The sequence below is a fragment of the Gracilinanus agilis genome, chromosome 6, assembly GCF_016433145.1.
Source record: "Gracilinanus agilis isolate LMUSP501 chromosome 6, AgileGrace, whole genome shotgun sequence".
Classification (NCBI taxonomy): domain Eukaryota; kingdom Metazoa; phylum Chordata; class Mammalia; order Didelphimorphia; family Didelphidae; genus Gracilinanus; species Gracilinanus agilis.
The window spans coordinates 19,031,557-19,045,092 of record NC_058135.1 but is presented as its reverse complement, the minus strand read 5'-3'; the positions used below and the strand labels follow the sequence as shown (position 1 = coordinate 19,045,092).

The following is a 13,536-nucleotide window of genomic DNA, read 5'->3' as shown; positions in this document are numbered from 1 at the left end:
TTTGCCTTTTAGTTTTTCATCTTTAATGGAAGTGCAGTATGCATTTTTGTCTCTCCTGAGCCATCTGTTACAAATGAAATCTTACTTTGAAAAGTTTAGTTCAGGGGTATAATTCTCATTTTATTTTATCTTGCTCTTTGAAGTGTACCAATTTTCTGACAGAAGAGGAATAACTGCACATTAGGATTTAGCATATATGTGAACTGAAGGGATTTGGGGCTGGGCTAGACTGGGGAAGGAGATGAGAAGCATTGTTAGCTATATTTTTATTATTATATGATTATTACATTTTAATTTCTAGTATTTGTTGCAAATTAAAATGATTTCCAATTGCTGCTTATGTCAAGTCTATCAAATATTTGGCTTCCTTATATACTAATATTCTTTAATTCCTACGTTCTTACAACTCTTGCTGTTATTATTTCCTTTTTAAAGGTTCTTAAAGAGTCTAACCTGCTGGCACCAAATGATGTTCAAGAGAGCCATGCTGCTGAAGAGAACCTTTTTGGAGAGGTACTTATTTTTTATTGATTTTTAATTGTTGGACATGTATTTCTTGAGAGTGTCTCTTAACTGCCTAACTAAACATTTTTCTGACCCCTTTACCACATACAGTTGTGGAATTCGAGCTGTTTATATGCTTAGGTTTCAGATTCTCAGACTGAGGGATTTGTGTTTTTTTTTCAATCTTATGATTCTGTGACCGTGCTCTCAAGAGTAATATGTAACCTGGCATCAGATACTTCCTAGCTGTGTGACCCTGGGCAAGCCACTTTAATCCCCATTGCCTAGCCCTTATTGCTCTTCTACCTTGAAACCAATACCTGATAATGAGTGTAAGATGGAAGGTAAGGGTTTAAAAACAAAGTATATATACAATCAGCATCATTTGAACTAATGCAATATCAAAAGGGTGGGGGGGGAATTGAGATTTTATTCTACAATACTCTGCTGGCATTAAATTCTGAAGTTCATAAAATCATAGCTTCAGAACTTAAAGCAATCTTAGAGGTCCTCCAGTCCAACCCTCCCTCATTTTATAGATGAAGAAATTGAGGCCTGAAGAAGGGGCTTTTGCATGGTCAGAGGAGCAAAGAAGGTCACAGGGGCAGATGAACTTTGCCATTTTTTATTAACTTGTCAGGGATTAGTGACAGATATGTGTATCTGTTATTACTGTTAGTGAAAAAAGGAGGAGAAAACTTTTCTCTTAACTTTTTAGTTTCTTTTTGACCCTTGTCTAGACAATCCTTTCATTTACCCTTTTTTCTTTCTGGTATTTAATACCAGAAACATATTTTGATTTTTGATATTTCATTGTGGAAAATTGATCTCCAGATTTACATTTTTCCATTTTCCTTCAATTTCATCATTGCACATTGACTCATGGGAGAGTCTTGACAACAGAAACTTTTCCACATGAATTTTATTAGTAAGTTTAAAAGATGATAGTGAATTTTGAAACCATTAAACCATGGGGGGAAATTTTGTGTTTGGAGCAGACTAACTTTTAGATTATTCTAAAATGTTTTTTAAAAAATCACTTTTAAGTATTTAAAACCAAGCAACTAGTAATTTTAATAAATGCAGTTTCATTTGGGAAGACAATAGTAAACAAGTAATAAACAGATAGTTAACACATTGTTGTAAATGGGTGTTTTTCAAAGTACTTCAAAACATTTTGCATATTAAAATAGGTTAAACATTGTGACATGAAAAGAAAAGGAGTTAATAAAGTTATTCTAGCCTTTTGAAGTTGGATAATTAGGAGGAGGTTCATCATGTTGTAAATGTGTCATGTTTAAGATGCTGGTTGGATATCTACATAGAAACTTCCAGGATATCTTTTTTTTTTTTTTTTTTTTTTTAGACCCTTAACTTTGGTGTATTGTCTCATAGGTGGAAGAGTGGTAAGGGTGGGCAATGGGGGTCAAGTGACTTGCCCAGGGTCACACAGCTGGGAAGTGGCTGAGGCCGGGTTTGAACCTAGGATGTCTCTAGGCCTGACTCTCACTCCACTTAGCTACCCAGCTGCCCCCACTTCCAGGATATCTTTGAAAAATCCACCAGACTTTATTATGAATAAGTGAGCAGTGAGGAGGCACTGAAGCATTTTTAGATTGGCATTTACATGGAAAACTTACTGGCGAGGGGAGAGAATAATAAGCAGGGAAGCTATTTAATGGAGTAATGTTGTCCATGGGAGAAGTGATAAGATTTGAGGTAGATTGTTATATCTGTGGGTGGAAAGAGGGAAATGGATGCAAGATAAATTGTGAAAGTAGAATCAATGAGCCTTGACAACATTTGAATATAGTAGGTATGGTTGGGGAGATTTTGGGGTGGCTTTAGGTTCCCAAACCTAGGTGCCTGGGAGGAAGCATGGTGGTACCCTCAACTGAAATGGGAAAATTGAGGATGCAAGATGGTCAAAAATGCCTCCATGATCAGAGGTACTTTCCTTTCTCCTCCACTTGTTAGGGCTACCCCTATCTAATCATACATGTTGTATATAGCCTATATTTTCTTATTATGAACTGCCTTTATCCCCTAGAAGAACATAAGTTTCTTGAGAACAGAGACTTTCTTTGGGACTTGACCTGTTATTTATTGTGCCTAACAAGTAGAAAGTACTTACTAAGTAATTTTTCTAAGTTTTGACTCCCCTAATAAAACTGCTCAGGAAATTCTGAAGCACCATTACATATCTTTGAAGAAATAATATTCAAAATGAACAATTTTTGAGTTGCCAACGTACCTAATGAACTAAGAGTTAAAGTCGGATTTTGAATCAGATACCAATACATGATACAAATGACAGGATTTGAATGTTACAAATTTAGGATGATAAGATACTTAAACATTTAATAATCTGTTTCTATGATTCAGGGAAATTCCTCAGTATTGGTTGGGCTTGATATTAATAGTTGAAATATATCTCATTCCTTTCTTATTATTTAAAAAAAAATCAAGATTACAAGTCAGAGATATCAGACTTGTAGCTGACAGACCAAACTAGATTAAAACATAAATTAGGGAATGTTTACCAGTTAAATAAAATACAATAAAATAGAGATTATATGAATTTGCAGTTTTCTAGGTCAACATGTGCCCTCAGGGATCTGTTTATGCCAGACCAAATATTTTGTATTTTATCCTAATAGCAGTATTGAGTTGAGGAACCTCTGAATCAGCTCAGGCTAAAGCTTCTTGCTCAGAGAATAAAATTTTCAGGGAATAATAAAAATGTTCATGTGTGTTTCTGTTTCCCTTTCATTTTCCTTTCAAAAAAGTTTTCAATTTTCTCCTGGACATTAGATCATTTGATCTTTATTACATACACACTCAGGGCAACAGGAGAGGCATTAGTAGATTCATTTTGCTGTTGAGGGGACAGGCTTGGCTCAGTCATTTGTCCAAAGTTTAAAGTAATATTGATAATCCCATAGCCTAGATCTCCTTTCTCTTGGTCCAGTGCTCTTTGCACTGATGCAAAGTAGACTATTCCTAGAGAGAATCTTGTGTATAAGTCATGTATTTTTATATTACCTCTAAAATATTTCAAAGCTATTTTCCCAATAAACTGTTTCTTCTCCCTTCTCTCTTTAAGAGTATCAAGGAAGAAAATCGAGAGACTGAAATTTCTCTGTCAGCTGGAGGAACATTTAATATTTCAGTCAGTGGAGGTAAATGTGTATTTCTTTTGTATAGTTTATAAATATGTGAATTGTATATTTGTATAAATGTGTATTTGTTTTGTTTTTAGATAGAAATTAAACATTTTAATTTTTCTAGTGAAATATTACTATTTCCTCACTTAAGAACTGTTACAGTTGACATAAGGAACAAAAAGGAAAATGTCCATTATTAGATGATACTTAGATAAGTCCCTATACATTTGTTAAAATATTCTGACTAGGAAAATATTTTATTTATCATAAAACTTAATTAAAATGTTCTTAAATGTTAATGAAACTTCAAAAATATAGATAAATATTGTCTTTGTGTGTATAAAAGAAAAAATGAATGGACCAAATTATAGTGTATTTTCCCACATTGTCTTCAAAACACATATTGGTTTGTTTGATGATAGACTTAATTTAATTTGGTGGTTTTATTTTCCTATTGCAGATATTGATGGCTTAATTACCCAGGCTTTGCTGACTGGTAATTTTGAAAGCGCAGTTGACCTTTGTTTACATGATAACCGCATGGCAGATGCCATTATATTGGCCATAGCAGGTGGACAAGAGCTCTTGGCTCGAACCCAGAAAAAATACTTCGCAAAAACTCAAAGCAAAATTACCAGGGTATGTATTTTTTACTGGATAAAAGATGAAATAAAATCTCTAAAATTCTTTCTAATATAAATATCACAGTCAAAAATGCATAATGTATTTTTCCCTTCAAATTTTTTGAATTTTCTTTTTTTGCCTGATTTGTAAAGTAATACCATATGTTAACATGCTATAGAACTACTCATTTTTTAAACTTTATTTTACCTTCCTTAGAACTGAAAGGAAGAGGGGAAATAGACAATTAAGCTTTGTTGTTTTTAGTCCTAGTAATTTCAATATTGTGAATATTTGTGTAAAATAATAACAAATGCAATTATAAAGAATATAAAGAGTGATTCTCTTTGGAGCATCACTTTGGTGACTTGATCAGAACTCAGCAAGAAATAATGCCTTCTCATCTAGGTCTCAGTGAAGCTCTGTAATTTTGTAGGTGGGAAGAGAAGAGCAAATGGAAGGGTAGCTGACCCTTTCTTTTATTGTCACCATTCCCCCTTCACTGGAGGTTACCAGATGCTGTTTCAAATATGCCTGTCATCTACAATTTTTAAACCACCTCAGTCCCCAAAGTACCTACCAAAACAGAGTGCCACATTGGAAAGTTCTGAATGCTTGAGCAATTCAGTGAGGCCCCATCATTGAATTCAGAATAGTTCATTTGCTTGGTAATAAAAGTCATGTTGTCAGCCCTATTTCAGCATAAGGTCCTCTTATAGATGGGAGAATTCAGCCTTAACAGTGTTTTCATTTGTAGCTACATTCCATTTCTTAAAATATTCTGGATTTCATCATCATGAAATTTGCCTAAAATAATCTCTATGAGGAACAAGCCAATTGTGAAGAGTGGCTGCCTTTTGTTATTCCTTCCACCACCCAGCACATATATGTGTATACTTAACACATGCGTACACATAATACAAGAAAACTCATTTACATTTTTATTTTAAAGTTTTGTTTTTAAAAGAGGTCAAGTCTCTCCCTCCTCTCCCATAATAATTTATCTTATTAGGATAAGTAGATTCTTAAAATGGTACCATTTTGTACATCCAGAACCTATATTTTTATAGGAAGTATTTTTTTTTGAACACAGCAAATTTTATTTGTCCATGTATGAGTTTTTTAAGCAGTTGTTTTCATTATTTGACTTATCAGTTTTAAGATAGGCTGTGATCTCTCTGAAGAGGATTTTATTTCATCTAAAAAACAGATCCTTATTGATATCTTTTATTTTTAAATTACCTGCTTTTCTACCTACATCCTTCCCCTCTGAGAGCCATCCCTTATAGCAAAAAAAAGTTTTCTTAAAAAGGTAAGAAAAGAAAAGTTCAATAAAATGAGCCAGTATATTAAAAAAGGTTCCATATCCTTGGACACCCCCCCCCATATTGGAGCAGTGGGAAATAACTTCTATAATTTCTCAACACTCAGTTGCAATTGTTTCAAGTGTTTTGTGGTGCTTTATTTACATTAGTTTAGTCATTATATACATTCTTTTCTCGACTCCACTTTGATTAACTCTTCTGATGTTCTCTATTTTTGTCATTTCTTACAGCACAGTAAAATTCTTTTGTATTTTATTTTTGTTTTCAATTAATACTCATTTATTTTGAAAAACAAAACCCTTATAACAAATATGCATAGTCAGATAAAACAAACTCCCACAGTTGTCTATATCCAGAAATGTGTATTTTATTCTTCATCACTGTTGTCAGAAGGTGGGTCCCATAAATCATTAGTCTACTGGAATCATGGCAAGTCATTGCATTGATCAGAGTTCTTAAGTCTTTCAGAGTTGTTTGTCTTGACACTGTTGTTATTGCATAAATTGGTCTCCTAGTTCTGTTCTCTTCCCCTCTCATGGAGTTCTTACTATACAGAGGAATTCTATTACATTCATCTACCTTAGTATGTTCAACCACTCCTCAGTTGATTAGTACTCCTCTTAGTTTCCAGTTCTTTGTTACTACCTAAAGATCTACTATAAATATTTTTGTTCCAAGAGTCTTTTCTTTCTTTGATACCTTTCGTTTATAGGTCTGGTAGATTTATTGCTAGATTTGATATACAGTTACACTGATGTGCCACAGCTTGTTAGCTATTCCTCATTCATCAGTCATCAACATTATTTTGAGTTATTTGTAATACGACATAAAGGACAACCTGTGCTTTTATTTTTGTCACTGATCACCTTGGAATAATTGCATAAAAGTGAAATCTGGGTCAATGATTATAGACCTTTTAGTCATTTGCATAATTCTAAATTGCTTTCCTGAATGGTTGTTTCCATTCAAACCTCAACTTTTACTAGTCTCATCTTTTCTAATTTATTGTGAGATTTTAATTTTATAATGAATAATTTGGAGCATTCTTTTAGGTGATTGATAATTTTCCATTCTTTTTTCAAAAACTGTTGGTTCTTATCCTTTGACCTTTTATCTCTTGAGGAATGGCTTTTGGTCTTCTATGTTTTTGTTTGGTCTTATCTAACTTGAATATCAAATCCTTATCAAATATTTAATTCATAATTTCCCCCTCCCACCCCAGTCAATCTTTTCCATTCTTACTGTTGATGTATTCTTTTCTGTTACCTTTCACTGTTTTCCTTATCTACTGAGTTCTTAGCACTTGGGCATGTTCTTTTGACTTTGCTTTCTTTGATTTAACATCACTTAGAAATTTCCCTATATTTCTCTAAATTCATAATATTCCCCATTCTTAATGAAGCAGTAATATTCCATAATTTTCACATGACACATTTTGTTCAACTCTTCCCCACTTGTGGGCATTCATTTTGTTTTCAATTTTTTGTGGTCAAAAACAATGGTTTTTGTACTTATTGCTTTTTTTCTTGCTATTAGCGACTCCTGTATCATCTTACCAGTGAATACTCTTAAGTCAAAAAGGTATGAACAATTTGGTAACTTTTCCTGTATATTCAAATTGTTTTTCTAGAATATTTAAACCAGTTCATATCTTCACAAACTCTGAATTGTCATGCTAGTCCTCCACACACCATCCAGTAATGAATTTTTCCTTCTTTTCCCATTATTGCTATCTTGATGGATATAACATTAATAAACTAGGTCATTTTAAATTGAATTTCTTTGATTTTTAGTGTTTTTAAACATTTTTTTCAAGTGGTTTTGATCATTTATATTCTTTAAAAAACCATATCCTTTAGGACTCTGCTGAAGAATAATAGCTCTTAACTGGTAAACTTTGTGTCAGTTCCCTTTTTTATTTGGATGACAATCTCATCATGTTTAATGCAAAGTTTTTTCTCTTTTACTTCTGTATCTTTTCTTCTGATTCTACCTATACTGGTTTTATTTGTGCACAAAATTTTTAGTAATAATCACAGTTGGCCGCTTTTATCCTGTGTGAGACAATATAGTCAGAGGAATTAGTGCTGCAGATGGAGTCACTGAACCTGGGTTCAAATCCTTATCTTGTCCCATATTAACTGCAGTTTTGGGCATGTCTCTCACTTCTCCAGGCCTCACTTTCTTTTATCTCTGTAGGGAGGGGATTAGACTAAGCGAATGGCCCCAGGGCTACCTTTGAACTCCAAATCTGTGATCCTGTAATCCATTTATGAATTTCTTCTTTACTATAGTTGTAAAAAGCTATACTCTTTCACCAATCAGAGAAATTTCAGAGATTGCAAACCTGTATGGGGGCAGCTGGATGGCTCAGTGGATTGAAAGCCAGGTCTAGAGATGGGAGGTCCTAGTTTCAAATTTGGCCTCCAGCACTTCCTGGTGACCCCGGGCAAGTCACTTAATCCCCATTGCTTAGCCCTTACTATTCTTCTGCCTTGGAACCAATACACAGTATTGATTCTAAGATGGAAGGTAAGGGTTTAAAAAAAAAAAGTAATGCTTATGAGTGATGCAGATATCAAGGACATATTTGTCCCTGTGTATGTCTTGGAGGTTGATGATCTGGAATATCAGGATTTTGAGTGGATCTACACATCTACTTTTCCATTGATATACAAATTATATGTAAATAACTTAACACCTATGTTAACCCCTTTGTGGTATTAGCAAGGAACAGGAAGGTTTTCTCATTGTATAAGAAGAGATCACATCTTTTCAGTGAGACAGTTGGTAGAGAGCTATAGAGAACTCAGTATCACATGGTGCTTGCTTGTTGATTCTACCAAAACATTTGGTTTATTTGAGTAAACTGCCATCCTAAAGGCTTTCTTCCAACAAAATGTTTTTCCATGATAAAACGAGAGAAATAATCTTTTTCTTTGAAACATCAATATCAGACAAAGCATAAAATAGGGAGATGAATAGTCAAAAAAAGTCTTGACCACTCTCAGGGATGATGTCCCTCCTAGAACAGGAGTTGATGAAGAATTCTCTGTCCATGGTGATTCCCTTTTCTTTGCATATGGTGTCATGTTGATAGCACAACACTCAGTCCTACCATCCATACAGGAATAAACTTTTGAATAGAGGAGCACCAGTAGGTACGTGACAGTTAGGCCCTGCGGATACAGGGACATAATGCCTACTTGGAGCTGACATTGTGGACTTACAGCACAAATGGATGATGAATTGGGCCCAGAATGAAACAGGAGGGAGAGAGTGGATTGGATTATCTTGGGAGAATCATAAAGCTTCTCAACTTCTCCCAAATACAAAGGCTTACCTTCTTAGTAATATCTATACTTTATACCAGTGGTAGACAAACTATTCCCCTCCGGCCAGATCCAGGCTATAGTTTGTCACATTATTGCTCTATACAATGTCGTTATATGACTGCAGATCTTAGCACTCTAAGAATTATAATGAGCATGTTAGCAAGCATTTAATAGGTACTTATCATGTGCTAAGCATTGTGCTAAATCAAAGTTTGAACCAGAAGAAGACTGTGCCTGCCTTGAGGAAGCTCCCATTCTGATGGGGAAAATAGGATGCAAACCTCTATGAATAAGTGAGATTTATTGATAATAATTTATAGATAATTTGAACAGAATAACAGGGAAGCTTAAAGCAGGACCAGGAACAACTTCTTGCAGAAAGTGAAACTTTGGGTGAGACTTGAAGGAAAGCCAGGACCTAGCAGTGACGAAAGTAATTTCAGGTCTGGAGGACAGCTAATGTAAAATTTGCATAGTTGGGAGATTGTGTAAAGAATAGCAAATAGACAAACAGATTGGTTAGGTTAGGATTTGAATTGTTGGAATGAACTCCTGTGTTGATGAGATTAGAGGTATTTGAGTATCTGAGTAGCATTCAAAAATGGTAAAGCTATATGATGAGTATGGATAGGCAACAATATCCAGCAAGGACCAGAGACAAAGAGAAATGTTTGGTAAAGAGGATGGGCTGGTCTTGTGATGAGAATGAAGAATAGCCAGATGTCCCATGATCTGCTGGTATACTCGCTTTGTAGGAAGACTACATTTGTAAATATGAAAAATGATAAAGGCTTGTATAAATATATAAATTAGTATTTTAATTAAAGCCATGCTGATAGATAAAATCATTAGACCACGCGCTTGTAAGCATTCAAAATTGCCGCCTCCATTACTGTCTCCGAGTCTGCTAGCCAAAGCGCCTTACTGGCAAAGAGGCCACTTCCTCCTAACCCAGGAGATTTAAACCCTTCCCTGCGTCAAGACGTAAGCCTTCCCAAGCCCAAAAACCGGAAACGGAAACCCGTTGGACCACGGGAAATGTAGTTTGATACATTTCCCAAATTTCACTTTTACACATTGTAGGAGGAACCTTAATATGTTGAATGAAGCTGTATGGTAAATTTAGGAAAGGGCCCATACAAAGAATGGAGAGATCATCCAAATCGATGAAATAGTGCAAACCTTAAAGTAGCTGAGATGTTAAGTGGAATATTTATCTTTCTCTGCTTTATTTCTCCTGCTATTCAGAAAAGCCAGAGATTTTTATGGCCTTACCTTATGTTTTGCATAGCCAATAATTAAAAAAAATGCCAGCTAGACTTTCTTGTCACTGACATCAATGTCTTTTCTGTTTTAACCTGTGTTTAAGGAGATAACAATTTTAGTCATCTATATTCACATCTAGACCTCAGAAGTGCCACCTATATAGTTTTCTTACCAATCTCTGCCTTTCTTGAAAGAACATAGTCTCTCATTGACCTTTTCAGCAGTTGTGCATATATTCTTTCATATTTGCTGTCAGTTCTTGATCAGCCTTCCATAGTAAGTATAAATTGCTTGCTCTTAAGACTTCTTAAGTTTTTTGGTCTCCTCATGGTATTGTTTTTATTTATAGTAAATGCTGTAAGAATGACATTTGGGAGATGCCATCTTTAAGTATATATATATGTATTTTCTATGGACACGAGGAAATTATCAAACTACATTTCCCGTGGTCCAACGGGTTCCTGGTTCTGGTTCTTTGGGCGTGGGGACGCCTACGTCTCCACACGGAACAGTTTAAATCTCCTGGGTTAGGGGGAGTGGCCTCTTGGCAAGCAGACTCAGGAAGAGACGGGAGGTAACAATAATGGCGCGGGCAGCAGTTTTAAATTCTTACAAGCGCGTGGTCTAATGATTTTATCTATCAGCATGGCTTTAATTAAATTATTAATTTATATATTTATCTCAGTCATAATTATTTTTTATCCTTATAATGCCATCTCACTATATAATATCGTTTTTTCTTATGAAGCCAGTAGGTGGAAAGAGCAGCAGTATTAAGTAGGAAAGTAAATTGTAAATTGTTACTAAGCTCAAGATTGGTAGGTTGGAGTAGGGATTGAGGAGGTTTGTAATTAGCGCTTCTCCATGGCATGAAAGTTGTTTAATGGGTCAGATCTGAGCATTAGAGGTTGAAGATCATATTTAAAAACTAAAGATATGTTCTAATTGAATGTGCTGACTAGTAAAGTTACCTCTTGTGTCAGGTTATGTATGTCCAAAGCTCCTAGTCTTGGTAAGCAAGGATAATTTGTGGTCTTCATCTCTACAAAGAACATCCAAATTGATGAGATACAGAAAGGTCCTTTTGATTTGTTGAGCAAGTTAAGTTGAACATTTATCTTTCTCCTTCCTTTTAAAAAAATGTACAGAGAAGCTAGTAATTTTTAAAATTTAATTAAAAATTTTTTTATTGTCATGCTCATACATAACCAAAACCCCAAAATAAAACCATAAATACACTGATGTGAAAGATGACTCTAACAGTTCTTTCTGTGTAGGTGGATAACATTCCCTGTTATGTCCTTCAGGATTGTCCCAGATCATTGCAATGTTGAGAGTAGCCAAGTTTTCACAGATAATCATTGTCCAGTATTGCTATTACTGTGTACAATCTTCTCCCAGTTCTGCTTATTTTGTTCTGCATCAATTCCTGCAGATCTTTTCAGCTTTTTCTGAAATGATCTTGCTTATCATTTCTTAAAGCAAAATAGTCTTCCATTACCAACATGTACCACAATTTGTGCAGCCATTCCCCAATGGCACCCATCCCCTCAATTTCCAATTCTTTGCCACCACAAAAAGAGCAGCTATGAATATTTTTGGCAAGTAGGTCCTTTCCCCTTTTTTATTATCTCTTTGGGATACAGCCCCAACTGTGGCATTACTAGATCAAAGGGTATGCACAGTTTTATAGCCCTTTGGGTATAATTCCAAATTGCCTTCCAGAATGGTTTGTATCAGTTCACAACTCCACCAATAACATTACTGTTTTGTTTTTTTTTTTTGTTTTTTTTTTGCCACATCCCCTCCAACATTTACTGCTTTCCTTTACTAGCCATTACTTTTAAAAGAATACCAGCCAGGCTTTGTTCTCTTTGTAGCTTTGACCTGTTAACCTGTGAAATTCTCATCTGTTTAAAAAATTCTTCTTAACATGTAGTAATAGGGCTGGCTATCGGGAGGATTTTTGTCTGCTTCAGTGGGGGGTTACCCATCTCAATGAAAGAATCGCACTCAAAGAATTCTATGACTTAGTGTATGTAATTACAATTTCACATTATTAGTTACCATTTGTTGGTTCACTTGCTCTATCTTGGCCTCTGCATTTTACTGTAAAATTATTCTAAATGACTCAAAATGGGTATTTATTATCATTTATTGCAAGTTCAGCTGGGAAGTTGAAATAGTGGATAAAATAGCAAAATATGGTTTCAGTTATTTTACTGAAGTTTTAGATTATTACTTTATTCTTTGAGGGAAAAAACCATCCTAAACTGTAGTAATGCAGAGCCACAGTCTCCTGCTAGTATTCAATTTGCCTTGGCCACCATCTCCTCTTCTTCCGTCCTTCTCATTGTTTAGTTGGAGTTTTTCTTTCTCTTCTTATTCTGATTTCTTCTAAGAATAAGAAGAAATAATATCTGGCTTACTTTGGCATATTTGTTCCCTGTTTTTGCTTCCATTATGTCATTTGACTTCAAACTTGTTCATGTGGTATCAGTCTACATGAACTATGCACACTCTTCTCCTGCACCCTCAGATCCAGTTAGCATGGCCTTTTTTCTTCCTCCCACTTCTCCCATTTCTCCCAACTTTTGCCCTGGTAGTACCTCATGCCTGGAGTACATGGCTTCTCAAAGTCTACCTCTTCCTTCAAGACACTGCTTAAGCATCAGTTTCAATGTTAAGTCTTTGCGCATCTCCAGACTAGGAGTGTCCTCCCTCCTGAGCCGCCTCCCATTTGACTGCTCAGTATGGATTTGTCTTTATGTGTGTTTCACGTGTGCTTGTCTTCTCCATTAGAGTAGGAGCTCCCAAAAAGGTAGGGACTGTTTCTTTCTTTTCACTTGTCTCCCCAGCTCCAGGCATGGGGGTGGCCCTTACTGAACCTTGACTGATTGATTGAATGATCGCATGTTTTTCCAAAGCATTAATTCTTGAGGAAATGGACACTTAGGAGGCATTTACTTTTCTCTTTACTCTCTCTTTCCAAGCTGATTACAGCAGTGGTGATGAAAAATTGGAAAGAGATTGTTCAGTCCTGCGACCTTAAGAACTGGAGAGAAGCTTTAGCTGCTGTGTTGACTTACGCTAGGCCAGATGAATTTTCAGCTCTTTGTGGTAAGAAATGACGATTTCCTGAGCTTTATTAAGTGTCTGTGTTACTCTATATTATATGTAACTATGTTATGGTACACACATCATAGAATTATGTTGTTATACATATAATATATTGTAATATGCCATCCTCAGTTTCTTCTGCTATTTGGATCTTCTCTGTCCTTTCCTCTATCCTCAGCCATCTTCTCTTCCTTTGCT

General features: G+C 35.3%; 1 protein-coding gene across 10 annotated transcripts in view; it reads left to right on the top strand.

Annotated features, from left to right (window-relative positions):
* SEC31A (SEC31 homolog A, COPII coat complex component) overlaps window positions 1–13,536 on the top strand; it is a 74,737-nt gene that overhangs the window by 25,256 nt on the left and 35,945 nt on the right. For 7 of the 10 annotated variants that reach the window (XM_044681527.1, XM_044681524.1, XM_044681523.1 and 4 more), the window contains exons 13-16: window positions 436–513; window positions 3,611–3,686; window positions 4,132–4,310; window positions 13,212–13,338. In XM_044681527.1, the coding sequence (XP_044537462.1) occupies window positions 436–513; window positions 3,611–3,686; window positions 4,132–4,310; window positions 13,212–13,338 (460 nt within the window). The remainder of the gene's footprint in view (window positions 1–435; window positions 514–3,610; window positions 3,687–4,131; window positions 4,311–13,211; window positions 13,339–13,536) is intronic. The other 3 variants (XM_044681528.1, XM_044681526.1, XM_044681525.1) reach the window with 1 other exon arrangement.